Genomic DNA, 27,395 nt, shown 5'->3' with positions numbered 1-27,395 from the left:
GCTCAGCCCTGTGGCCAGGCTGCCCAGGCAGCTCGGGGAGGACCGGCCCATTCACTTCAGTGCGGTGTTCACTCTGAAACCTAAGGATGGCACCGCTGTCGGCATGCTGCTGATTATTTCATCTTTGATAGTCAGAGCAGGCAGAGCCAATGAATTTGTCAGCTCTGCAGTGCCTTTCCTTCAACAAATGAATATAATGTGGATGTTGAAACCAGTCTGCCATGGGCTTTCCAGTGGGCTCTCATCCAAGCTGTGCGAGAAAGCAAGGAGCTTGGCCACAACATCCAGGCAATGCTGCTGCTGAAATCACTGTCCCTGCTGCCAGGGACAGCCGGGGTCAGGACGGGGCTTTGCGGGCAACGCAGGCAGCCGGTGCCGAGGAAATACCGAGGCAGGAGGGGTACGGGAGCTGACTCAGCTCATGGATGTCTTTATTCGAACTCTAGTACTGTTGGACAGGTAGAGGCATGCGTACAGGACAGACAGAAATGGGAGTAGTATTGCCTTGATCACAGAGATATGTAACAGCGTTAGACACTGACCCTTCCAGGCCAGCCGGGTTCACCCCACCTCATTCACCTATTGCTTCCCGTCCCTGTCCCCGTGCCCAAACCGACCCACTCGTGTCCCCGCCGTCCGCTCGAGGTCTGCGCCCCGGGGTAAGCGCCCACGAGAGGGAGGTGATGGTGCAGTGACCCGCTCACGGCACCTCGATGGAGCTTTCGAAACCCTGGAGAAGGGTCCCCAGCGGCCGTTTGACGATGGAGGCGGTCGGAGCACGGATGGAGCCGTGGGCGGCGATGTCTCGGGTGAGCAGCTGGCGAGGCTCCGCGGGCGGAGGGGCTAGGTGCATCCGAAAGCGTGGGTGAGGGGAGGGGGGCAGCCCAGGGGTGTGCTGGGGAGCCGGGCAGCGTGTCCGTGGCAGGGCTGGCAGCAGGCAGGGGAGCAGGGCTGCCCCTGGCACCCCGACTTCCCCTCCCGGCCTGGCTGCCCTGCGGCACCTCTCTGGGGGGACCTGGCTGCCGACCCCTCCGGCCACGGAGCTGGCAGCCGGAGCTTTGGGCTGCCGCGGTGGGCAAGCAAAGCTCCTTGGGGAGAGCATCCCTCGGCCTCAGGAGATCACCTCCCTTGGGGAATGCATCCCTTGGCCTCGGGGAGAGTCTCCCCACGCTTTGGGGAGAGCATCCCTTGGCCTTGGGAGAACACCTCCCTTGGGGAATGCATTGCTCAGCCCTAGGATGAGCATTCCTTGGCCTCAGGGAGAGCATCCTTCCATCTTGGGGAAAGCATCCCTCGGGGTACACATCCCTCTACCTTAGGGAAAGCATCCCTCGGGGTACACATCCCTCCGCCTCAGAGAAGGCATCCCTCAGGGAGAGCATCCCTTGGGGAAGGCATCCCTCGCCGGGGTGCTGCCTGCATCCAGCCGGGGCTCAGGAGAAGGTGACCACCTCACCCTGGGGGTAACTGGAAGAAAGGACGTCTTGGCAGGTGTCTGCAATTAAACACACAAGTATCAAACACTGTTAGACACTGCCTCCATCGGCTATTTGTGGAGAAATAAGAGAAGGAGGGCGAGCCTGAGCTTCCAGGGGACCCGAACTTTGCAGGGTGCTGAAAACAGAGTAACTACAAAGTGAAATGGCCTTCTCCGGAGGGGTAAAATGCTGCTATTCCATCAGTAAATCAGGAAGAAATACTTTTAAAAAGCTGCAGAATGGACCCAGAGATGGAGACTTGGGAAACAATTCTTTGAGAGAAACCAGATGTGGAGTCAGGGCAATTCTGGGGGTAAGAATGAAGAGGAGAGGAAAGAAGCCATCCCCGCTGCAGCCCCGTCCGCCCAGAAAGCTGCTCTTGACCAAAACTTCGCAAGCCAACCCTAAGCCAGATGTCCCAAAGCCAAGCCTGGTGCATTAATATCCCGCAGTGATTTTTCTTGTCTCTCCCTCTCTCTCCATCTCATTTGTTATCATTGAATTAATTAACATTGATTGGAGCTGAGTCACAACACCGCCTCTACCCATGTGCCAGGACCTGGTTTCCAGGCGAGGGGCCGTCAGGCGGGGAGACAGCGCCTGATCCACCCGATAAGCCACGGAGCTGCCCTTTCCACCCAGGGGTTTTGCTGCAAAACCCAGCACCAGCTCCTGACCATGGGTTTGACCCACCTTTCCCCACTGCAGACTGAACACAGCTCCAAAAGCATCTCATTTTCCCTGAAATGAAGGTCTCATCTCCGTCAAGCATCACTGCGCAGCTTGGGTGAGCGGTGCCCAGACACGGAGGCTTTTCAAAGCCCCACATCCCAGAGAAACCCTTGGGTTTAAAGTCCCTAAATCCCAAGACTTGCAGGAGAGGTCCCCGCCTCCCGAGCTGCCATGGCGGACCGGGTCAGGGGACCCAGCGTCATCCCCCCAGCAGCAATTTGGGGACCAGCGCCGGCCATGCCGGCTGCTGAAAAGAATATCACTGCTCCTGGTTCAATCACTTCTGCAGGCAGCTAAAAGCTCTCGGCAGGGCTCGTGGCCTGCTAGAAACATTCCCCATCAGGTCGATTGATTTACCAGGGACACGACTCGGCTTTTAACTCCCATCTCCTCCTCCCCGTTCAAAGCCATTTTGTGTGCTAGCTCGAGACCTGCTGCCCACATCCTCCAGGGACCAGCCTTGGAAAGCAGCTTCCCAGCCTCAGAAAAAAATTAGCACAACTAAAAATAAATAACAACAGCCAAGAATTTTTCTTTTTTTTTTTTTTTTGCTTAATCGCTGTCCCCCAGACAAAGCCACCGCGAGAAAACCGCCCTCCTGTCTCAGCTTATCGTTACCAGCTCGTTCCCGCAGCGCCGGCAGGTCCCAGCCCCTCTCGCCCTCGCAGCCCCTCTGCAGCGCACGGCTCCATCCTCAGCACCGGTTTTTGGGTGCAGACCTGCCACCCAACAGCAGCGGGGCGATGCCCTGCCACCCCTTCCATGGGCAAGGCGCGAGGCTTAGCACCGGCCGTGACCCAGCCCTGGAAATGCCCAGGGTTTGCCGCGCTGCTGCCGGGGCCATCTGCCCCAAATTTCCAGGGACGGTGAGTTCACACAGTCCCACTTTTCCCCTACAAGCATCTCCCCAGACGCCCTTAGGCGCTGCCTCCGCGGGCTGCCAGCCTCCAGCTGCTCCAGCACAACGTTTGGGTAGGACCTACACTAACTCCGCTTGGCTCTGCCAGCGCGCTTGCTTTTTTTTGTTCCTTCTTTTATTTCCCCCCACATGAAAGAGCTGTTTGCAGACAAGAGGCTCAGGAGGTGCCGAAAGAGAAAGCACCAAAAGCCAAAACCCTCCCGCAGGGACGGCTCCTCGCAGTCCCCCCGGCCACCCCTCGGAGCCTCCCCCCGGCCACCCCGGGGACACTTTCCAGGTCCCTTTTCACCACTGCAACAGGAGGGGTTCGAAGAGCTGGCAGTGCCCCACGGGGCAGAGCACCCCACGGCAGCGCCCCACGGGGCAAAGCACCCCACGGCAGCGCCCCACGGGGCAAATCACCCACGGCAGCGCCCCACGGGGCAGAGCACCCCATGGCAGCGCCCCACGGGGCAGAGCACCCCACGGCAGCGCCCCACGGGGCAGAGCACCCCACGGCAGTGCCTCACGGGGCAGAGCACCCCACGGCAGCGCCCCACGGGGCAGAGCACCCCACAGCAGTGCCCCACGGGGCAAATCACCCACGGCAGCGCCCCATGGGGCAGAGCACCCCACGGCAGCGCCCCACGGGGCAGAGCACCCCACGGCAGCACCCCACGGGGCAAAGCACCCCACGGCAGCGCCACACGGGGCAGAGCACTCCACGGCAGCGCCCCACGGGGCAAAGCACCCCACAGCAGTGCCCCACGGGGCAGAGCACCCCACGGCAGCGCCCCACGGGGCAGAGCACCCCATGGCAGCGCCCCACGGGGCAGAGCACCCAAGGCAGTGCCCCACGGGGCAGAGCACCCCACGGCAGCGCCCCACGGGGCAGAGCACCCCACGGCAGCGCCCCACGGGGCAAATCACCCACGGCAGCGCCCCATGGGGCAGAGCACCCCACGGCAGCGCCCCACGGGGCAGAGCACCCCACGGCAGCGCCCCACGGGGCAAAGCACCCCACAGCAGTGCCCCACGGGGCAGAGCACCCCACGGCAGCGCCCCACGGGGCAGAGCACCCCATGGCAGCGCCCCACGGGGCAGAGCACCCAAGGCAGTGCCCCACGGGGCAGAGCACCCCACGGCAGCGCCCCACGGGGCAGAGCACCCCACGGCAGTGCCCCACGGGGCAGAGTACCCCACGGCAGCGCCCCACGGGGCAAAGCACCCACGGCAGTGCCCCACGGGGCAGAGCACCCCACGGCAGTGCCCCATGGGGCAGAGCACCCCACAGCAGCGCCCCATGGGGCAAAGCACCCCACAGCAGCGCCCCACGGGGCAGAGCACCCCACGGCAGTGCCCCACGGGGCAGAGCACCCCACGGCAGTGCCCCACGGGGCAGAGCACCCAAGGCAGCGCCCCACGGGGCAGAGCACCCCACGGCAGCGCCACACGGGGCAGAGCACCCCATGGCAGCGCCCCACGGGGCAAAGCACCCACGGCAGCGCCCCACGGGGCAGAGCACCCCACGGCAGTGCCCCATGGGGCAAAGCACCCACGGCAGCGCCCCACGGGGCAGAGCACCCCATGGCAGCGCCCCACGGGGCAGAGCACCCCACAGCAGTGCCCCACGGGGCAGAACACCCCATGGCAGCGCCCCACAGGGCAGAGCACCCCACGGCAGTGCCCCACGGGGCAGAGCACCCCACCGCACTCCCCAGATGTTGGAGTTAAACACCTCCCAGCCAACATCTGCATCTCCCACAACGCCCGTCTCCACAGACCACGTGAAGATGGGGTGGATTTCGTGATGTTGGAGCAAAAGCCAGCGGCCACCTGCATCTCCCATGCTGCAGGGAGCAGAGGAGCTGCCCTGGGGCGCTGCACGTCTGCAGAGGCGCCTCTTGCCTTGCGCATCCTCCCCACAATCCCGAGAGCCGATCCCAAGCTTCGCGCCGCCGCGGGGCTGCCGTCGGGCCGATTCCCCTCTCACCCTCCAAAGCCACCAGCACACATTCGCCGCCCCAGCCTGTCCCGCACGAGAGGAAGAGCGTGTCCCGCTCCCCGGCAGTTTGCAAAATACCGTCTGAGCCTGGATTTACTTTTTCATGGGGGAAAAGCGTTAGGGTCGATTGCCCGGGCGGAGGTAACGAAGTAACAGACTGGGGACTGGGAGGCACCTATTTATAAGCTCAACTGCATCTTACTTTGCATCTGCCTCTGCTCTCCCCGTTCCTCGTCAGCACGGGCAAGGGATCAGGTTGCTATTTATTTTAAATTTTTTTTTATTGTCATCAAATAAGCACTGAGGATTTTTCCTGGCAGTGCTGGGGAGGCCAGAAACAGGCTGCTTCTGGGTAGAGCAATTACTCGCTTGACATCTTAACCTCCTGCCCGGCTGCCTGACAGGCCTTTCTATTTTCTCAGCTCTTTCAGGCATCTCCTGAGAAACAGACCGGTTGTTGCAACAATACCAATTAATACTTTGCACGCAGCCGGGGATGGCGGCGCGGCCCCCGCGCAGCGCTGGGCTCCGAGTCTCCCGGGACGCAGGGAGAAGGAAGAAGCTGCTGCTGGGTGTTGGAGGGGGGAACTGCCCCCAAAGGAGGAGGCTGCTCGGCTTTTGCCTCTTGCACGGCTGTTTTCCGGGTGGTGACCGGGGTTCGATCCCCGTCCCAAAGCGCTGCCGGTCTCAGCAGACAGACACACAGACAGACAGAAACAAGGACTCCCAACTACGTCAGGGCAGCCTGATGCTACGCAGCATCTCTGACCCCCTTCCCGGTGTTGAGCACCACATGCATCCGCACCGCGACGGGGCGAGGAGCTCCCCGCGGTCCCACGCTGCCGGGCATCAGGCTAGACACAGGCGAGGGGCACGTACGTACGGCACACACAGTGCTTCATCTGCACGTCCCTGCTCAACCACAGCATCCTGCTGGGAACGAGACAGCGGCTCAGACCCGACACCCTCACCCATCCCATGGGAAACTCTCCTTCCCCGGCTGGGATAGCGGCAGCGAGCTCCCTGCCCCGACAGTCGCTGCACACCAGTTCAGTTTTCTTTTTTTTTTTTTTAAATGCCATTTTAGGACTCGGGCAGAGGCAGCCGGCCTCCTATTGATTTATTCCGTTTGTCAAGAATAAATCAAACAACCTTGCTTTCTCCCGCTGCTTTTCGCCTTAGCTGGAACGTGCGCTCCTCGCCAGATCCCTAAACATAGATAAGTGGCTGGGAGGATATTCGGGGGAAGTATCGTATATTCTTGCTCTATTCTTATCCTATTCTCTAGGCAGCCAATTTTGGCCACTGTTTGAGATAAAACCCTGGGCTACAAAGGTATTTAGCAGTCTGCTCTTCTGATGCACTACAGCTCCTCTTGTAATCTTACCCAGGGGATTAACCCCTGCTAACTCACCCCCAAAACCAACCCAGACCCCACCTAAAAATAACAACATGCTGTTTTCCTCCTCCTGCATCCCCCAAATCACTTGTTCAGAAGAAGGCGGGGAGGAAGAGGGAGAAGATGCGATGGGTTTTTCAACAGTTCGGTGCCTCCCACTGAAATCCCTCCGTCTCCCATTCGGGGCTCGGTTGTTTTAGAGGAGCTTTTTGCACATTAGTCATCCCTTCTCCCGAGTTGCATAACGCCACTGCTAAAAATTGCATCGTACCGGCTCCATGTCAGCTCTCACACCCAACCCTCGTTGCTCTGATGGGAATGAGATTTTTTTGGGGGGTCCACCAAAGGTTTTCCACACCAGGAAACCAGCTGTGGTGTTTGGATGAGCTGCTTTGGGAGCCTGGTGGGGGGAAAGGGGAGGACGGCATCTTTTGGGGTCCGTGGCTGTGTCTGCTCCGGGGTTAATCCTTTGCCTTGAAAAGACTCAAAGCCCAAAGTCTGAGTCTCTTGATCTGCTTATTCCACAAGAGACAGGGCAGCAGAGCTGGTTTTTCATGCCTGGCTCATCCCCAAAGTCTGCGCGTGACCTTGGTTAAATCATTTATGATTCAGAGACCACTGAAATCGTGGAGGGTGACCTTCCCTCTCGCACGGGCTGGGGATATTCCAGCTCCTCCTGCTTCCCGAGGAGCCGGCTCCAAAGGGGAGGATGCGCCAGAGAAGCACCAGTACGGTGCCACCATAGTCACCCCTTCACCCAGCTCACGGGGTTTTGGGGTGATTCACAAACCTGCCGAGGTACCCCACCTGTTTGGTGCGAGAATACACTTTAATTACAGAAAGTCAAGGAATGCAGCTACACCAACAACGCATGGTAAACTCAGGTGCTGCCAGCAAGGGGTGGATCACCACCGCGGCACAGGGTTCATGGCGCAGGGGTAGGAAACCACCACAGGACGTCCTGGGCTGCAAAGGGATGCAGCTTATGCTAATTTCTCCCCAGCTCTGGAGAAATTCCAGCTCCAGCACCAGGTCCATGTGGCGCTCAGCTCCTGCTGTCAAGTCCCAGGACCAGGTCATGGCACCAAGGTTTTTTCCCCCTCTTCCCTTTGACTCTCGCTGCTCTGCTCGCACGGCTGGGGCAGGAGAAGGCAGGAAGGAAAGAAGGGAAATAAAAGGCAAGAGTTTCCTGTCAGCCCTGTGTGGGACTTGGAGGGAGGGTTGTTTTGGTGATGTGGTGACTGGCTCCTCCTGCCCGCTCCCTCAGCTCGGTGGGGAGGGAAAAAATAAGCCAGATGAGGCATCTAACGCTTCCTCTTTGCGTAGCATCTCCTCCACTGTGGCAGCTGCAGGAGGATCTCTGCGTTAACGCTTCTCTGCACTGCGGGAAACTGAGGCACAGGGAGCCTGGGAAGGAGCAAGGGGGTCCCAGCTGTGGGATCGGCCAAAATCCAGCCTTGCACCAAGGGGGTTATCACTCTAATCATCCCCTGAGCATCAGCTCTGGTTTGGCTGCGATGAAGGGGAAGGGCCTGACCCCCAAAAAGCTCTTGGGGCTTTTTTTAAAAAAAAAACAAAACCAAAAGACTCAAAGTTAAGCTTTGCTCCACCATCCTCCAGCTGAAAGCCCCCAGGTTCCAGCCCCACTGAGCTGGGCTTGGTCAGAATAAGAACAGAGGCCGAGAGAGCACCGGGATGAGTCGAGACCAAGGATGCACCCACCAAACCAGCCCCTTTCAACCACCCAAGACCCAGATGCCTCTGGGGAGGCAGAGCTGAGGCCACAGAGCTAGAATGAGCCAGAGGTCAGGGGACTGAAGGTTTTGTTCTAGTTCAGGAAGACACCCAAGATCATTCAAAATAACCCCAAAAACTAATATATGTGAGCAAAACATACAAGGGGGAACAACCCCCCGCACCAGCACAGGCTGGGGGGGCCCTGCTGGGGAGCGGCTCTGCTGAGAGGCCCTGGGGGTGCTGGGGGGCAGCGAGGTGACCCTGAGCCAGCACCGGGCCCTTGGGGCCAAGGGGGCCAGCGGTGCCCTGGGGGGCATGGAAAGGCGTGTGGCCAGCAGGGCGAGGGAGGTTCTCCTCCCCCTCTGCTCTGCCCCAGTGAGGCCACATCTGGGGGGCTGCGGCCAGTTCTGGGCCCCCAGTTCAAGGACAGGGAGCTGCTGGAGCAAGGCCAGCGCAGAGCTGCCAAGGGGATCAGGGGCTGGAGCATCTCCCTTGGGAGGAAAGGCTGAGAGACCTGGGCTTGTTCAGCCTGGAGAAGAGAAGGCTGAGGGGGGGTCTCATCAGTGCCTATAAATATCTGAAGGGTGGGTGTCAGGGGGATGGGGCCGGGCTCTTTTCAGTGGTGCCCAACGCCAGGCCAAGGGGCCACGGGCACAAGCTGGAACACGGGAAGCTCCCCCTGAACATGAGGACAAACCCCTTCCCTGTGCGGGTGCCAGAGCAGGGGCACAGGCTGCCCAGAGAGGCTGTGGGGTCCCTTCCCTGGAGACATTCACACCCCGCCTGGACGCGGCCCTGTGCCCCTGCTCTGGGGGTGCCTGCTCCAGCAGGGGTGGGTGGGATGTGCTCCAGAGGTGCCTCCCGACCCCCGCCAGTCTGGGAAAAACCAGCAGTGCCAGTGCGGCAGGGTGTTTGATGCTCCAACCTCATCCTCCCAAGGCTGGGGCACGACCTGGTTCAAACCCAGCTCCCATCCTTGCGTTAATCTCGAAAGAGGAGTCATCCCCCCCTCCATTTAGGCAACATTTTGTCTCAAAACTCTCATTTCCCCACTATTCAACAGCAGCAGCAGCTTTCCCAACCACTCCCACAGACCCATATTCCTCTCCCCGGCACCTCCCAGCTCTCCATGGGACGAATACACCTACTTTGCCAATCCTTTGCCCCAGCCTCCGCGTGCTCCCCTACAGCCTCCCACCTCCACGGGACCTCGAGGCTGGTTTTCAAGGCTGCCAAAGCCACCTTCAGCCCCAGACCATCCCTGAGGTTGGATGGAGAAGCAGACACAAGCAGGGAAGGAGAGAATATCATTTAGGCAGAGAAAGGCACAAAACAAGAGGGAACCGCTGCTGGGCAGGGAACAGAGGTTTATTCATCTGTTGCCTCCAGAAACTTGAGGCTGCTTTTAAAAAAAAAAAAAAAAAAAGACCTAAAATTATATGAACTCAGCCACTTCCAGCACAATGATATATAATTTTATGAGTCAACATGTCCGCCTTGCATTTCCACCACCCTTTAGCCCAAGTGCAAACAGCCCACGGGAAGGAGGGCCCGACACCAGAGGGAACCGCATGGGTTGGCCCAATTTATTTAGGATGAATAAGGTTTCAAGAGGGGGAAAAAAGAAACCAATACCTACTCCAGGGACTGTCCCAAACACGTGGACACGAGACAAGTTCAATGAAGACATTACACGTCCTGCAAACCGGGCAGGGGGAGCACAGTGGCAGCGCTGGGCTGGAGAAGATCAGAACCCGCTTCTCGGTGATGGAGATGTCTCAGCTGAGTCTCCTCCGGGCACAGGCACCGCCGCAGAGACACGGCGTCACGGGGAAGGGGGGACAGAGCGACACGACACGACAAAGCGGGATCCAGGCGGCGTTTTAGAGGATGGAGGGGACGGGAGAGCAGGGATGCCGCAGAGGACAGGGAGAGCTGCGGCGGGACGCGAGGGGAGCCAAGCCCACCGTGGATCCTGCCACACCATCTATGCTGCTTAGGCTTCGGGATTTTCCATAGCCTTGGTGAAGAAAATGGACAGGTTAGAGCCGAGCAGCCTCTTTCCTAAGGCTCAGAAAGCACAGAGCACCAGGGTGGGCATCGCCCAGCCCCACACCCCAACTCAACCCCCTAAAAAATTTAGGAAGGGCTTTTTGAGGGCAACCAAGCTTCTGCAGATCCTCCAGGCCTCCCCTCCCTTCCCCTTGGCTCCCCGTGCAGTTGAGCAGCACCAGTTGAATCCAAAACTCAAGATTCATTGATGTTGGGAGACCAAATCAGTCCGGGGGGGGGGTGTGGGGGGTGTTGGGTTTTGTTTACCAAATTGCTCTGAATGAGGAATGAGTCTGGGGATTTTGTGGGCTGAAGCAAATGGGGAAAAGCAGCAGAACTCAAACAAATATGGGATTTGGAAGGAGTTATTCCCCTGGCTCTAGTTTTTAAGCTGGCTGTAGCAGCAAGCTGCTGCTGACACCTTTCTGTACGGAAAGGAGCAGGTAGACGTGCTCATTATTTTCCATAAGAAATTGCACTAAAAGGCAAATATTTCTATTGCTTTAAGCATGGGAACCCTTCACACTCCTCCAAAGAGCCAGAAATTGCTCCAGCTTTTATTGAAAAGCAACAGCCAGAACAAATGCTCTCGCAGGTCAAAAGCCACTTTTCTCTCTGGAAAGAAACTAAGTATTTGCACTGAAAATTGGATTTTTTTGGTCCAAACAGCAGCCTTGTTCAAAGATGAGTCCCAAAGATCTGCTCTCTCCATCACTGCATCTTGCAGGGACAGCTCTGCTGCCAAAATATGGTAAATTAAGGATGCTCCCGGCCGTGATGAGCCCTATGCCATGCTTGCTGTGTCTTCCCCGAGAGCGCCCGGGTGAGCAAATCCAGCCTTGCTTTTGCCTTCCCTGCAAGCACCAGCGAGCTCCGGAGAAAGCAAGTGCGTGCGAGCGAGCGCGTGTGCGTACGCGGGGGGGAGCGGAGGGAGGCGGCTCCCTGACAGCAGAAAAACAAGGTGATGGATGGCCCCTTCGGCAGTGCCAAGCTCGGAAACCATCCCCACGCTCCCCTGGGGAGTTAATGGCGCATCTTTGGGTTCTGCTTTAATGCAAAGGCACCGATGGCTGGCCCGGCCAGGCTGTTTTGGGCTTGGATCAGGGCTGACCGCTCACTCCGGAGCGATTGCAGCATCACCTCCACGCACACCCAAGGAGGATGCCGAGACACGAGCGTCCTCTGGAAAAGGCTCCAGAGCACTACCTCTTTAAATCTGATTTTTATCCCCTTTTTATACCTTTCTCCTACTCATTTCCCAACCACAGCAGCCAGCAGGGAGGCATGGGAGTCTTCAACCTCTTCCCATAACTCAGCCCCCGAGGAGACACGGCTGCTTCAGCGCCGAAGCAGAGAAAGGGCTGGGAGACAAAAGACCACCTGCCTGAACCTGTTGCTGACTTCAGCAAAGCTTTTCCAGTTCCCGCAGTGGAAGCAAGAGCAGAATCAGGCCCCAAAGAGAAGAGCAATTTCCTTATTTACTTGTTGGCAGGAATCCACGCAGCGAGCGAGGAGGGAAGCAAGCGCAGCCCTGAGCCGGGGGGAGCCCCAGCCCAGGCTGGGGATGTTTCCCACCTACAGCAGCTGATGCAAAGACCCCCCTGGTCCCCCCACAAAAAAAAACCTGCATTGGGCTCAGCCTCCAGCAAACCTTGCTCTTTTCCCAGGAATGCTGAGGCTCTTTGAAGAGCTCAGGCATTTCCCTGCCCACATCCCACCCTGAGCCACGTGCGTGGGAAGCAATCGTGCCGAGATGCAACCAGTCCCTGAAAGCTGGGGGTTACTGATGGATCCAGCACCCAAACAACATCAATTTGTCGAGAGGTATTATGGGGTCGGGGCTTGCTGGAAGCTGCCTTGGTGATGCAGGGACCCGCTGATGTGGTTGGGCACCTTCTAGGGATGCTCTTTGCCCTCTCGCTCAGATCATTGAGTAGAAAAGGGTGGCAGGAGGGCACAGAAACTGGGCCAAAATCACGCTGCCAGTTTTCCTTAAGTCTCAAGCATCACAGTTTGGGGCAGCACTTCATAAAAATGCTTGATCGCTCCAGGGCCCCTCTGCAACGGGACTCCAAGGGCAAACCTGCCCCATGCCACACACTTCCTTTTCTCCATCAATTAATTCCCAACACGCATAAAGCCACGCTCGCAGGAGCGCCTGAGGAGCGGCTCAGGACTCCTTCCCTCAAGGCCATTATCCATCCGGCAAGCTCAGGGCCAGGTGCCACCGCGGAGTCAAGCTGTAAAGCTCCGGAGGGTTGTGCTCTGCTAATCGCCACCGGTGCTTTCGTTAGCGGAGCCGGTATCCCAGCAACTCGCATAGGTGCTAACTGAGGTCACCGGGACTGCTTTATAAACGGGTTTGTTGCCAAGGAGCCGTGTGGAGGCATCTTATAAACAGAGCGGTGGGGCAGCAGGTAACCCCCGGGGGCTCTTCCCCGAGGCCTGGCAAAGCCGCAGTCCCCACGTGCAAGCGCTCGCAGCTCACAAGCGCACGTGCGTGCTCGCACATGCTTTGAGCCAGCAGCAGACGGGGACGGGGTAATGCAAGCAGGCAGCATTGCCCAGGAACACCTGCGCTTGTTTATAACGGCGGCCTGGCGCTCGCCCGCACGTTGCACGCGCTCGCCCGCCTGTCCCCGTGCAAACGCGGGCCGGTCCCCGCTCCCCGCCCGGCCAAGCACCACCGGCGGACGCCCACGTAAGCGCCCCCGTGCGCGGTCCCGCACCGCTCAAGCCGCGTGCCGATCGTGGCCCCGTGGTGCCCTGGCTTTGGGCAACCGAGCCAAAAATTGCTGCTTTACTATGCCAACATGCCGTCAAAAAGTAAATCCCCTTCCCTCCATTTAACCCCATTCCCTGTGGCTTGAAATTCCACTCTGGTTTCAACCACTACTTTTTCCTAGACTGTCATAACCAATCTCACTGGTGTGGGGGATGCTGTGCTCATCCTGCCTCTGATTCCCTCCGTCTGAGCAGAGAATGGGGGCTCACGTGCCAAGACAGGCCCATGCCAGCGTGTCTGTGCCCCAGCAGGACATATTCTGGGGATGTGCTGAGCAGGTCCTGAGCGCTGGAGGAAGATAAGGGGTCTGGAGCCCTCCCCGGCAGCAGGGGAGCAAGGTGACACCACTGGAGGCAGCAATAGGCACAAGAAACACGTGCCACGTGGCAGGCGTTACACTGCAATCCAGCTTGGTCTTCTCCAGGGCCCAGGTCCAAGGGTGGTGGGCAGGGGTAGCTCTTCCCTTTGAGCTAAGCCTGTGGGACCAACCGCGGGCTCAAACCATGATGGATGCAGAGATCTGTGGCATATTCCTGAACCTGCTCCATGTCCTGATTTCCACAGCTTGTACAGACATCAGTACCTGTCCCAGGATCTGACAGATGGCCATCAGCAAGTCGGGCTCAGAATCAAGCTCATCTCAATTTGCAGAGCTGCCAACATCCCAGTACCAGAACAAACAGCCTCAGCGGGAGATAAATCAGGACCGAGGGAAGAGGCACCTCTGCGGCTCCCAACAGCTTTTGGCTGGAGCGCAGGAGGCTGCTTTGCCCCTCTGATCATCTCTGGTCACCACGAACCTGGGCCACACTGGAGCGTTTCACCAGGGAAGACGTCAGCCCTGACCTCCCAGGAGAGCACCCTACCCAACAGCCCAGGCAGGACGCAGGTATCAACGTTCCCTCTTCCCAAAAGGACTCGTGCATCACTCAAGCCCTTCTGGACACCAGATCCACCTTTTCCCCGGGTGCAAGACCATTTCAGCAAGGTGGGGGTAAGCGACCCCCGTACCCACCTATTTTTAATTGCAAAAACCACTCATTTGCAGGAAGGACACCAGAACAAACCAATGAAGATCACCAAAGTGCCCTTTCTAATAGCTCTTGCCACCACCATGCAAGGAGAAAAACTTCCTACTTCCTTGCAACCAAGTAACATGATTTGGGAGCCCAGCGAGAGAATCGCGGGATCCTCAGCCGTTAGATCTGCTCCAGTTCTCCTGGCTTCAGCGGGACCAAGCGCAAACGCTTCAGCTGAAGAGATGCTTGACTTGAGCATCTTGTAAGGATGAAGATCAGCACTGGCTTTCATCCTTCTCCTTCATCCCTTCCAGTTCAGCAGGCCCCCCAGGCCGGGGCAGGACTAGAGCCCCCTCGCTTCTTCTTATTAGCAGGCATTAAGAAAAGAAGCCAAGTTCACAGGAGAAGGCAATTCCAGGAAAAAACTGAGGCTTTTCAAGCAGATATTTGTATAGTTCCCTTCTGCCTAAAGATGAGCAAAGCTTTTAATCTTTTTCCTCTTTCTAAGGGACGATGCTAAAGGAACCCAAAGGGAATCCTTGATTTCCCAGGGGGAAGCAACCAATCTGCTTCTACTGATGTAATAAATGTGATCACCCCAAACACCTCCCCTCGCTCCAGGGGCTGTTGGAGAGCCTGGCCCAGGCCAGCCTGGGATGAGCCAGGCTGCCTCGCACCTGAGAACAGGCAACTCCTCAGAGTAAAAGGCGCCAGGAGGGTGTGAGATGAACCTGAGCACCGGGGCTGGAGGTCACAGACCCAAAACTGAGGTCCTCCCTATGTCCCAAGCCCAGTCTTTACCAACCCAAACAGAGCGACAACAACAAACCCTTGAGGGCCTCCAAAGCACCAACGCCACGAGCCAACAGGTCTTGCTGTGCAGCTCAGAGACGTAGCACGTCATCTCTTCTCCTGCCTGGTCCCAGCTCGGATGCACCATTCCAGGTGAGTAACGGGGATTAGAAGGCACCAGGAGGCAGAGGTAGGTCAGCTCTGCAGCTTCATCATCCCACACCACCCCGGATGCACAAGAAAAACTGCAGAACTAAAAAACTGAGCCGTGTCCTAAGAATTATCCCAGCAATCGAGGGTGCAGCTGGTTTTTGTGGCTCAAGGTAGGCACTGGGTTTACCCTCCCAGGGGCTGGGGTGCTCGGGACGGGACGGGGCACGCTCGCTAGTGGAGCGGAGAAGGCTGGAGGATGGTGCGAAGGGATGAGGCTGAAGAGGACTGTTGTTTTGTCATGGGAAGAAGAGTTTTCTGTTTCCCTGGCTCATCTCCACCACAGTTTCCCGTAGAAAACCTCACCACTTTGCAAAGCTCGCTTTCCAAACCCAGAGGGGACAGCCTTTCTGGCAGCCCGGTGCTTTTGGTGCACTTGACACATCGGGGCTCCCCATGCTCGAACCCACAAAAACACATCAGAGGGGGAGAGGAAAGAAAAAGCCTTCAGTCACAACCTCACCGCCTTCCCAGGAGACATGTCCCCCTCACGCCACCCTGAGGGGGGTGACTGAGGGCCAGGGAGAAGAGCCGGAGGGAGGGGAGAAGTCAGAGCATTGGGGAGCAAAGGGACAGACCTGTCCCCAAGGGGGGCAGCGCAGCCAGCATGGGGGCACAGACCCCAGACAGTGACAATCAGGGGAGGAGGACTTGGGGAAGGAGAAAACAAAAAGAGGAGAGCTAGCACGGAGGGACGCGGTGGACGGAGATGAAGCAGATGGAGAGGCAGGAAGACAAGTGGATTTGGGGAGCAGAGAACAGGCAGGCAGATGGAGATGAACCACCGTCTTGGACAGAGGCAATAAACCTCCACCTCGCCCTCCCCAGCCCACGGGCCAGCTCCCACCTCCAGCATCAGCCATACCTTTCTGGATGCCTCCATCCGCTGCGCAGGAGAAGTCACCCGTGGCCAGCAGGAAACACGTGGAGGATTTCTTGTTCTTATCCCGGGTGCTGGAGCGCCGCATGGGCCGCTTCTCCTCATCGGTCGGTGACAGCGGCTGCTCCTCGTCTGACAGCACCACGTTGGCTTCCCCGTTCTGCTTAGAGTCTGCAAGAAAGCGGCAGAGACCCATCAGCAGTCGATAAACTGACAGGACGAGGTGCTTGGGGTGGCCCAAAGGGTTTGCTTAGACCATGCAAGGAAGCAGAAGACCAGATTGCAGATGACCCAGAGCAACACCCACAAATTCAGGTACTGATCCCAGCACAGACACGCTACCTTAGAGTGACAAGGGGAGCAGGACCACACCAGATTTTAATCCCAAGCAGCAAACAGCAGCTCTTTCTCCTGCTGAGGGTTACATACGCTGTGTGAAGCCAAGCAGGGTTTCCCAAGGAAGAAGCATCCCTGGTCTTTGAGATCCACCCACCTAATTGGTGGTAATGAACTCTCCAAAATTCACACCGCTGAGATCTGGGCTGCTCGGGTTAGTGGTGAAGGGCTAATTTATGTCATCTGACTCTGTGGTTCTTTAGCTGAGAGGATGCGATGCCAGGTGAGGGTCTGGCCTGAGCTCCTGGATCCATGTTGGGGTGAAGGGATGAGCTTGACCTGCTCCTCCAGAGCAAGGCATCTACTCCCACTGCTCCCCACTGCCAGGGCTCCTGGGGCAGGTAGGATGTGTGGGTACATGGAAAAGGGGGATTTATAAAGGAAAAGACCTATTTGGGGCAGTTGGAGCTCGCTGTATCCCCACAGGTGAAGGGCCATCACTCTTAAACGCATGTGGCCAGATGTGCAGCTCCTCAGGGCTGACCTCAGTGAATGCCACGTCAGTGCAGGACACAACTCCGCCGTGGTCCCTCCTGTTCCCGCACTGCAAAGCTGGCTGCTCCGGAGGCGCCGCTGGCAGCAAACCAAGACGAAAAGGGCAAAGCAGCCTCCGGGGCCAGCAACGATACCACGGCAGGGCTCTCGCAGCCCCCCAAGCTTAGCCCAAGCAATGCTGCTCACCAGCAATTGCCCACATCTGAGGCCATGCCCCCTCCTGACCTCAAGGAAAGGCTGCCCAAACCCCAAACTTGAGACAAAATAATAAATGTACAGGGGCTGATTTTGCTCCTGCCCGAGCACAGGATTTGGAGGAGCGTTGGCCTTGCCGAGGAGGGGTTACCCTCCCCCTCTGCTCTGCCCCAGTGAGGCCACATCTGGGGGGCTGCGGCCAGTTCTGGGCCCCCCAGTCCAAGGACAGGGAGCTGCTGGAGCAAGGCCAGCGCAGAGCTGCCAAGGGGATCAGGGGCTGGAGCATCTCCCTTGGGAGGAAAGGCTGAGAGACCTGGGCTTGTTCAGCCCGGAGAAGAGAAGGCTGAGGGGGGATCTCATCAATGCCTATAAATATCTGAAGGGTGGGTGTCAGGGGGATGGGGCCGGGCTCTTTTCAGTGGTGCCCAACGCCAGGCCAAGGGGCCACGGGCACAAGCTGGAACATGGGAAGTTCCCCCTGAACATGAGGACAAACCCCTTCCCTGTGCGGGTGCCAGAGCAGGGGCACAGGCTGCCCAGAGAGGCTGTGGGGTCCCTTCCCTGGAGACATTCACCCCCCGCCTGGCCGCGGCCCTGTGCCCCTGCTCTGGGGGTGCCTGCTCCAGCAGGGGTGGGACGGGGTGAGCTCCAGAGGGCCCTGCCAACCCCCACCAGTCTGGGATTCTGTGATTCTGTGCAGGGATGCTACATCTACTAGAAGATGGATGGGGAGCTGGGGTCAAGCCCCAGGGAATACCCATGGATTTATCCATTTTGGTGAAGCTTGCCCTGATTTATGGTGGGAGAAAGCAAAAGAAAATCTACCCCAAGGGCATTACCAGGCTAAAATGGGAATGAGGCAAATTGTCTTACCTCTGCCAGCGTGAGAAAGAGGTGGGCTACGTAGGGACACCTTGAAACATACCACAGTGACTTCATCTATGCTGTTAGTAGAGCAGGGTATGGCCTTTCCCTCCCTGCCTGGAGGGGAATCTCGATCTGCAGCATCCTGGTCCACCAACACAGCACCCAATACCCAGACGCTCAAGAGCCCCAGCCCTTTCTGCACCATGTTCTCACCAACCCAAGAGCTGGGGGCCACGTCCTGCAGCAGGACAGTCCCCAGGGTCTCTGGGTCACAGGGGGCCAAAATGGCTGCCTTGCGGGCTCCCAGAGGTCTCCCCCTCCCTCTGCCCCACCTTTGGAGTCTCACCTGACCGTTTCCGCTCAGCTGCCCCCTCCTCTACCGCCAACGGGCAAGTGTCGCTCTGGGTGCTGTTACGGGGGGAGTTTTCCTCAGATTTGCAGTAGGTAGGGGAGTCCAGCGGGGCCGGACGGGGTATATGCTTTTTCTTCTTCTTTGGCAGCTTCTGCTTGGCCATGGCCAACGAATAGTACATCCCAAAGTTATTGACAATGACGGGCACAGGCATGGCGATGGTGAGCACCCCGGCCAACGCGCAGAGAGCCCCCACCACCATGCCCGACCAGGTCTTGGGGTACATGTCACCGTAGCCCAGGGTGGTCATCGTGACCACAGCCCACCAGAACCCAATGGGGATGTTCTTAAAGTGAGTGTGGTCGCTCCCACGGGGGTCAGACGTCTTGGCTCCGATCCGCTCAGCGTAGTAGATCATAGTGGCGAAAATCAAGACCCCCAAGGCGAGGAAGATGATGAGGAGCAGGAATTCATTGGTGCTGGCCCGGAGTGTGTGGCCCAGCACCCGGAGACCCACAAAGTGCCGCGTCAGCTTGAAGATCCGGAGGATCCGGACGAAACGGACCACCCGTAGGAAGCCCAGTACGTCCCGGGCAGCTTTGGAGGACAGGCCACTGAGACCTACCTCCAGGTAGAAGGGCAAGATGGCCACAAAGTCAATGATGTTGAGCAGGTTTTTAACAAAGAGAAGCTTATCTGGACAGCAGATGATGCGAACCAGGAACTCGAGGGTGAACCACAGGACGCAGACCCCTTCGATGTAGGTGAGGATGGGCTCCGTCTCCACTTTATGCGTCAGCAGGATCGTTGTGGTGTTGCCAACCACGAGGGTCTCCGTCACGTTGACGTCAATGTTGAAGGCCTCGTGCGTCTCCAGGCAGAAGGTTGTGATGGAGACCAGGATAAAGAAAAGCGAGGCAAAAGCAACTACCTGCAAAAGTAGAAATTACACGGGCCATTAGCTGATCTGGGTCAACTTTTCCTCTTTGGAGGAGAGCAGCAATTTTATGAATCACTGTGACAACAACTTTGAGGCTGCCTGAGACACACGCCTGGTGTCATCTGCCTTTGGTACATCTCTTCTAATCCCTGCTAGTGAATTGCAGTAGCAGGGATGGGAGAAGTCCGCATTCAGTAAAAACGAGTGCACCAGGCTCAGAACACCCTGGGAGCTATTCTGCTACGACCCACTTCCCCAAGACCAAGGATGGAGAATGGGGAGGGTTCCCTGGACCTGTCCCATGAGTTGACAGCAAATCTCAGTGTCTGGGGCCATCGGTCCAGAACCTTTCTCCAAGTGCTGCGATATGTACATGGGAAGGTGTGGTGGGCTCCATCTGTGGCTGGAGACGTGCCAGAAATGACAGTGATGGGGACGAAGGGAGACCTGCAACAGCCTGGGTTTGGAGCAAGCCTGCGCTGGGAACACACAAAAAGGGAACTTTTGAGAGGACTAAGACAAAGAGCTTTCCCCCCACATTCATCCCAAAGCCTCCCAGATGACATGTTTGCACCATTCACAACTGTGGGGTTTGGGGTCTGGATGTATCAGAGATGTCCTTTTGCCCCCTCCCTGCTCCCCAAGGGTCAGTGGTGGACGATGTGCCCGTGGATGGGCCCAGGACTGAGGGGGCAGGATGAGGAGGAGAGGAGCAGGCAGAGCTCAGCGTCCCACTGACGCCTGGACCTGGTGGCACCCAGATGCTCCCATTTCTCCCCTCTCTGCCCAACCAGTGAGACCTTTGTCCCCTCCGCACCACCTCCTCCCCACGGCACACTGCCGCTTTGCCTCGGGTGTGAGCAAGGAGGGGCTGGCAGCACGCAGTGGAAATCTCAGGCTGTGTCAGAAAGAAAATGCTTTGTTGTCCCCCCCATCCATCCTGCTCAGCCCTCCTCCCCGACAAGATGAGCTCATGATGAGTCCACTACCCAGAGCATCTGTTTCCAAGAGCCCCCGAAAAAAAAGCCTCTGAGCAGAAAAGCTCTCCTTCTACCTTCCTCCAGCACAAAAGCCTGGTGGGTTTGGCCTCCTGGGAGCGGATCCTGCCACGGCACCCTTTGCTGCCAACCCACCCTGCCCGCACCAGGCAGGATGTGACCTTCCGCTGCCGAACCCACCCCGCTGGCTGCATTCAGCGGGCGGCTGCGCCGCGAGCCTGCTCGAGACGACAGCCCGGGTCCTCGGCTGGAGTGAATCAGCAGCAGAGACAGTCTGAGTCACGCTTGAGAAAAACCCGGCCCTGGACACCGACGGTAACGTGCTGGCAGCCCTGAGCCTGCCAAGAGCATCCTTGAGGGGTGTCCCCAAGGACAAACCCGTGTGGGTCCAGCACAGAGAGCATCAGCCCTCCAAAACTTGGGTGTGAAGTTTAAGCCAGGCTCTAACTGATGGAGAAACCTCTGGAAGATGATTCTTTCCCCCTGCCCAGTGACAGACACCTGCTTAGGGATGAGCTGAGACGCTCTTATACCCCCCTCAGGTCAGACCACTCCGGACCACGCGCTGTGATGCTGCTCTGCTGGTGGCAGCTCCGAAGGCAGCCCTCACCGATCAGCCGTGTGGAATCCAGGAAGCAAACCCGACAAAAAAGTGGGCTCTTAAGGCCAGTTTCACCAGACAAGTGCGTCTATACAGCGGTGGCATGGCCAAAAATAATCTGCTTTTCAGCTGAGGGCTGAGTAACATTCCTGAGTTTCCCTGTATAGGGAGTCTCAGGAAAACCTGAAGAGTGAAAACTTAGAGCAAAGTAGGAAGAAAAAAATTACCAAGGAAGAGAGTGGGACCCTGCAAACAGTCAGACAATGAAACAGCCCTGCTGTCTGCGCCGTGTAGGTGAGATCTGATTTAGCCCCAGGAGCAAAAGCAACTTCTAAAAATAGGAGAGTCAGGTTCACAGCCAGTGCCAACCATCATCCCCCCCAAAGTCAATAGTGCTGCTCCAGTTTTGTGTCAGCTGAAGATCTGACCTGAGATGTCTTATCTCAGCTTTGGCCTCTGCTCCAAGCTCAAGTGTTTTTCCAAAACTACCTTAAAAAATAAAATCAAATCTTTGCATATACCCAGTAGCCACCAACACAGCACCAAAATCCCCACCAAACAAGCCTTACGATGATCTACGCAATCTCAGCGCGCACTCACCAGCTTGGGATGGGTGTTCCCGAAAAGCCATGACCCTACAGGGGATCACTAGCCTGGAAGTCCCAATGGGAGTGAGGTCAGGGCCCCACAAGCCAGGCTGCAAAGGGAAAAATAATGAGGAGCTACAAGTGAGCAGAGTTTGGAAGCAGAGGTAAAATCACAGGGCAGTTTCCCCCAGGGAGGAAGAGAGTTTTACACTCCAGCTGGGACAGCAGCTACACTAGGGACCAAATTTTTACTGAGCCTGGACTAGACACAGGAGCCAGGATCCTGTGGGCATTGGTGCTACAAGAAAAAGATGCTAAAAACTTGGGTTGGGGAATTTCTAACCACACGCTCACGCAGTTGCCAGCTCAGGAGGTGCTGGGAGACACAAGTGCTGCAAGGAGAGAAAGATGGAAATAGCCCGGAGCCAACTGAGTCAGGGCCCGAGGGGCTGCTCTGCGGGTGAGGAGGAGCAAGGACCGAGGAAATTTAGCCCCCGAGACTCTTAGTCACTGCTGTCGCACAATCAAGGGAGAGGTTTTACGCACACAACCTGGGACCGCTCTCCTTCCCACTGCTGCCAAGGTTTGGCAAGACGCACTGGACCGGCTGCTCCGGCACATCCCCAGGCCAAAAGCCGTGGCCGGCAGCACCCCTTTTGCTCTGAAGAGGAAGGGGGAGACTGCAAAATGGGGCAGTATTAATGAAATCCCACTTCAGCCACCCCGAAACACCAGGGCAGCGCCATGATCGTTGCACCTGCAGAGACGCTAACGGGACCCAGACCATCCTAGCGCTGGATGGTGACTCCAAACCAGTAACGGTTCCCTGCGTTCCCAGTTGCGCTCACTTAGGTTGGTTGCACTGCCCCGTGCCTCAGTTTCCCCTTCTGCCAAAGCAGTTCTCCCAAGCCACTGCAAAACTATACTGATATTTTAGAGTGGAACATATGACCCAGGAGAGCCCGAGAGCGTTACCACTGGAAGGTGACCGTCCCCATGGTGGTGCTAAGCTGAGCCCTAGAGCAGTAAGAAGGAAGCAGGGCGCTCCCAGTGCAGACTGGTCCCACTCCAACCCCAGCCAGGGCTCACTTCACAGCCATCTCTGCTTCCCCCGACACACCTCTCCTGCTTCTGTTTAGCGAACACCTTCCTGAGAGCAGCTCAGCACACGGGGAACAGCAGAACCAAATAATAACGTGAAAAATCTGAGTTGAATTATTCTGCTTGGGTTTATTTAATTTGGAGCTTTGCACCACTCGGAGCATCTCTCAGAGGCAACAAGCCCTCAGAGGTGGGCAAAGGACCCCTTTCAAAATGAGTAAAGCTCTTGCTGCCCAAGCGGCCTCTGTGCATGTGTGTGTTGCTCTTACGTTAGCTGCAAAAACACCGCCTTGCCAACCTGACCCCCTGCCCCGCGCGCTGCTGGTGGGTGTGAAATGCCTGCAGGATTTCTTACGACTGATGGTTTTTTTACACCTCTGAACGCACTCAGCATTCATTTAGATCCCAAATATCTCTATGTGTGTGCGCGGCAGATTTATAAGCTGGGCATGACGGGGGACACACGCACGGGGATGGGACCGGATGGGCATGCAACGGCGTGGGTGGGTGTCTGGGGGTCGGTGGGCAGCGCTTTTGGGATGATCTAAGAGTAGCTGGGAGAGCAGACACGTGCGCAGAATAGCGCCTGAGCCGGGCTGGGAGCCCAAATATGCACCTGGTTACGGGGGATATGTCCCGGGCACGTCGGTGTCCGTGGGTAGGGATTGTCTGCGTGTGCACGGCGGGGGCTCGTGGGGGGATGTTAGCACGCGTACGTGCTCGGGTGCGTGTGTACGTGGTGTACCGGCTCCCCAGGGACGCGTGTGGATGAAGGGGGTTGGGGGGGGTGTGTGTGCCTCTGTGTGTCTCTGTGTTAACCGTGGCTGAGCGCCTGCGCTCGCACGTGCTGATGGGGACCGTATGCTGTGCGTGGGAAGCATCGACGCGGCGACGGTGGGGGACAGGGGTGCGGGGACGAGGGCGCTTGCAGGGCGCAGGGAGGGCTGCTTGTACAGATGCACAGGGTGTCCTTTGGGGCTGCTGCTGCTGGAGAAGAGGAGCACAAGCTCCTTGGGGACAACCGTGAGGAGCCCATTTGCTTCAGGACCTGATTTAGGTGCCAGCAGGCACCAGCCCTGTCCCCCCACACGACACCTGGGCCATTAAACGTGGATTTTGGTGTGGGCATGCGCACAGCCCAGTGAGGGGAACCAAGCAATCCTGCTTGTCCTGCAGCATCCCGAAACTCTGCCAGGACTCAGCCCTGCCAAGGACTCTCCCTGACAATCCCTCAGCCCTGTGTGCCCAGGAGGTGCCCGAGCAGCACCCGAGGGTGCGAAGGGGGTAGCGAGTGGACTTGCCCCCAGTCTCAGCCCAGCTCCCCCAGATGCAATGCATTGGGAGGGGATGGGGAGATGACAGAAGAGACTTCCCGTGGGATAGGAGATGGCCGACGAGCCCCACGGTAGGAGGGGGGTGGCTATGGGGGGGCTCATGTAACCCACTAGGAGAATCCACCTCACCCACGAGCAAGGGGAGATGAAGACACAAGCCCAGCACGGCCCCATCCCACCTCCCCACTTGTGCTTTTTGGGAGCTTACCCTTGCCGCCTTGGACGAGTAGGGATCCTCAAAGAGAGCCCACATCCTGGGCTGCCAATTCCGACAGCAGCCACCCCCTCCGGCAGCCCCCGCCGCCCCCGGCGGCCTGTCATCCATGCCCAGGCGTTGAAGGGCCATCTCCCTACCCCCTTCCTCTTCAGGCTCCTCTCCACCGGCCCCTCCACCAGGCTCGGGACTCTCGAAGATGTCCAGGGCCTCTTCGGCATCGCGATGCTGGCGGTAGGTCATCCAGCAGCAGGGCTCCACGTCCGTCTCATCGATGCCCCAGTAGGTCAGCTCCTCCTCGAAGAGGGGTCCGCAGATGTCCGCAGGGCAGTGCAGCTTGCCGGTACGGTAGTAGTTGAGCACGTAGGAGAAGATCCCGGGGTGACGGTCAAAGAAGAACTCATTGCTTTTACCATCAAAGTCAAAGTTGCTCTGGGCATCAGGGTCGGCGAGCCAGGCCAGGCGGGTGCCCGGCAAAGTCCGTAGGGTGCTTTTGTAGGTCTCATGCCGGGTACCACCTACATTGATGGTGATCTTGTCCGACTCTTCCCCTTTGCCCATCTCTTCCTTCAGGCATGTTTTGGAGGGTGGTTTGTTCCCAGACTTGCGTCCACGGTAGGAGGAGACACACACGGAGCTGATCATAGATTTCGGTGGATGGGAGATGCACGCTACGCGCACCCTTCCTCCGGGCGAGGAGCTGGGGGTCGGCGGAGGCGGGAGAGGGGGGCAGAGATGGGACTGGGAAGGGGAAAAGGGGGGGCTCAGGCTTGGCTCTGGCCTCAGGGGGAGCAGGCTGGAGCCGAGCCGGACACCGCTGGCTGCTGGGGGATGGCAGGGGAGGCTGCAACCTCCACCCCCTCCAAAACCACCCCCTTAAATAAAACCGCCCTAAACGAGGAGCCAGCCCAGCCCCGCCGGGCAGCAACAAGTGCGGGCAGGAGGGGGCCGGGGGCAGGGCTCGGGGAGGGGGGTCCGGTACCCCCGGCCCCGCCGCGGGGGATGCGGGCCCGGCTGGGGAGGGGGAGGAGGAGGAGGAGGATGCCGCCGCCGCCGCCAAGGTCGGGGTGGGGGGGTGCGAGCCCCACCGGGCTGCGTGCGTGTGTGCGCGTGTCCCGGTACCTGCAGCGCCAGGCGCGGGGGGGCCCCGCCGCCCCCCCTCCCCCCCCGCTCCGGCGGCTCCGCGTCCCTCCGCCCCCCCCGGGCCGGGCTCGGGGAGGGGGGCGGCGGCCGGGCTCGGGGGGGGCCTCCCCGGTTCCCGCCGAAGCGGGGGGTGGGAGAGGGATGGATGCGCCCCCTCCACCTCCCCTCCCGCTCCCCCCCCGCCCCCAGCCGGGCCCTGCCCTCCCGGGGGGGGCTGCGGCGCCGGGGGGGGCCCCGCTCACGCGTGGCCGGGCCGGGGGGGGCCCTGTTGCGCCCCGGCTGTTGCCTCCCGGCTCGGCTCGGCTCGGCTCGGCGCGGGGGAGGCGGCGAGGGCTGCGCCGGGGCTCGGCGGGGGAAGCGCCGCCGCCACCGCCCGGGGCTTTTATAGGGCTGGGAGCGAGCGGCGGGGTTACGGGAGCCGGCACCGCCCCGCCGGGGGGCCGGGGACCCCCCCGACCCAGCGGCCAGCCCCACAGCCCCCGCCGGCGCCCCCGCCGCTGCCCTCCCCTCCCAGCCACCCTCCTCCATCCCCGCATCCCTCTATCCCTTCTACCCCCCATCCCATCCCCCCCCCCCCCCCCCCCAGGCCCCCCGCACCCCAGCCACCGGCTCACCTCCCCGCGGGGCCCGACGTGCAGGTGAGGCTCTCGGGGGCTCGGTGTCAGCGAGGAGTGAACCCCGGACACCCCAGCTCCGCTTCGCGCCGGAGGGGAAGTGCAGCCCAGAGCTGCCTGCGGATCTGGAGCCAGCTCTTGGCAGAGGCTCGAGCAGATCCCATCCCTCCCTGGCTCGCAATCCCTCGCTCACCGAGAGGTCAGGAGAGACCGACCCCGAGTGCGGGTCCGTGGCCAGTGGGGAGCTGGGTGGCTGCTGGCAAGACCTGGCCCTCCTTCCCTCCCACGACCCTCCCCGAGCATCCCTCTGTCCTGTTTTGGCTCCTGCGTGAAAGATGCCCCTTCCCCAGAGCTGCACCCGTGGATGCTGAGGCTGGGACTCAGGGTACCAACCACCCCAGCCCTAGGGCCCTTCCCCTAAACCCCCTTCCCTGGGGCGCTCTTACACCCCCCCAGGGTGCTGGTGATGCTCAGCCCCCTCTCCTGGAGCTGGGGAGGAGGTGAAGAGCTGCAGTGCCCCGGGGGACAAGCCTGTCACCAAGACCTGAAGGACCCAGTCCTGCTAGTGCTGTTTACTGCTGCGCTGGCACTGCTAGTGCTGGGGCTGGGGGGGCAGGGGATACAGGCAGGTGCCTTGGGGTCATAGGTGGCACCCAAGCCCAGCACAGGCCTGTTGGGGGGGCGGGGGCTGAGCCAGGGGGTCGGCACTTAGATACGGGGGTCCATGGTGCAGGACAAGGGGACAGTGGGTGGGGGGTGCTGCCCCACTGCAGCATCCCTCTCTGCACCTCCCTGAGCTCTGTGGAGCGTCCCTCCCCCAGGGCCCTACGCCCCCCCCTCACCCCCTGCCCAGGTCTGTCCCCTCAGTGACACGATCACCCCCTTACCGGGGGCATTGGGGCTGGGGCAAACGCTCCACCCAAAAAGCCAAGAGGCATGAGCCGCGCTGAGAAAAAAATCTTACCACCAAGAAAGCCCTGCTCCAACTGTAACTGCAACTCGACAGCTTCCAGGGCCGGATCCTGAGCGGGTGGAGGCTGGCGTAGCTCCACACCCAAACCACCCGGGGCTGCACCAGCGGGAGAGCGCGGAGCCCGAGGGAAAACCGTGCTGGAAAAAAAATCAAGCCTTGCATCACCGGCCAGGCATCGCGGCTCAGCTCCTCATCATCGGTAATGTGAGTTTGGCCAGGAGGAAGGAATGCTGCGACCTGATGCTAATATTTTATCCGGCGACTTTCATCCCAGATAGGTCTTCATGCACCCAGGCGCGACCGTTCCTGGGGTGGGAGGAGGTGGCCAGGCAGACAAATGAGTTGTATCTGGGGAAGGAAGAGATCTTTTAGCCAGCAACACCCGCCCAAAGCTGTCTGCTCTCTAAATATGCCTTCAGATTTTTAATGTCCATGAAAAAAAAGAAAAAAAGAGAGAGAGAAAGAGAGAAAATAGAAAGAGCTTGATGAATAAGGGCCTTTTTGGAGCAAGAGTCACTTCTGCAGGGACCTCCTGTGAGGCTGAAGGCATCTCAGATAACATCCAGGTGAATGATGGAACACTGAGCAGGACCTAGAA

The 27,395-nt window shown here is 58.9% G+C and overlaps 1 protein-coding gene across 2 annotated transcripts; it reads right to left on the bottom strand.

Moving 5' to 3' along the window:
- Window positions 1–401: 401 nt before the first annotated feature.
- On the bottom strand, window positions 402–25,911 carry KCNC4 (potassium voltage-gated channel subfamily C member 4). 2 transcript variants are annotated; one of them, XM_064472259.1, is made up of 5 exons: window positions 25,825–25,911; window positions 24,062–24,808; window positions 18,287–19,223; window positions 15,973–16,158; window positions 9,217–10,269 (listed from the first exon to the last, which is right to left on the bottom strand). In XM_064472259.1, exons 2-5 carry the CDS (start codon window positions 24,710–24,712, stop codon window positions 10,133–10,135), a joined length of 1,911 nt encoding a protein of 636 aa, XP_064328329.1. In that variant the 5' UTR covers window positions 24,713–24,808; window positions 25,825–25,911; the 3' UTR covers window positions 9,217–10,132. The 2 variants fall into 2 exon arrangements, with proteins under 2 accessions (XP_064328328.1, XP_064328329.1); XM_064472258.1 differs by lacking the exons at window positions 9,217–10,269; window positions 25,825–25,911 and adding an exon at window positions 402–1,495 and having other exon boundaries at window positions 24,062–24,786.
- Between the last annotated feature and the right edge of the window lie 1,484 nt (window positions 25,912–27,395).

Source organism: Phalacrocorax carbo, chromosome 23, assembly GCF_963921805.1.
Source record: "Phalacrocorax carbo chromosome 23, bPhaCar2.1, whole genome shotgun sequence".
Taxonomy (NCBI): Eukaryota; Metazoa; Chordata; class Aves; order Suliformes; family Phalacrocoracidae; genus Phalacrocorax; species Phalacrocorax carbo.
Note: the sequence above shows the minus strand (reverse complement) of the source record. Positions and strands in the feature narration are given on the sequence as shown.

Excerpts from the sequence above, each read along its gene's own strand:
- KCNC4 (XM_064472259.1), bottom strand. The coding sequence starts at position 24,712 with ATGATCAGCTCCGTGTGTGTCTCCTCCTACCGTGGACGCAAGTCTGGG. Across the intron at positions 16,159-18,286 it reads AGCTGAGCGGAAACGGTCAG|ACTCTAAGCAGAACGGGGAA; the intron begins GTGAGACTCCAA and ends GCTTTCTTGCAG. Across the intron at positions 10,270-15,972 it reads GGATGGAGGCATCCAGAAAG|GCTATGGAAAATCCCGAAGC; the intron begins GTATGGCTGATG and ends TTCTTCACCAAG.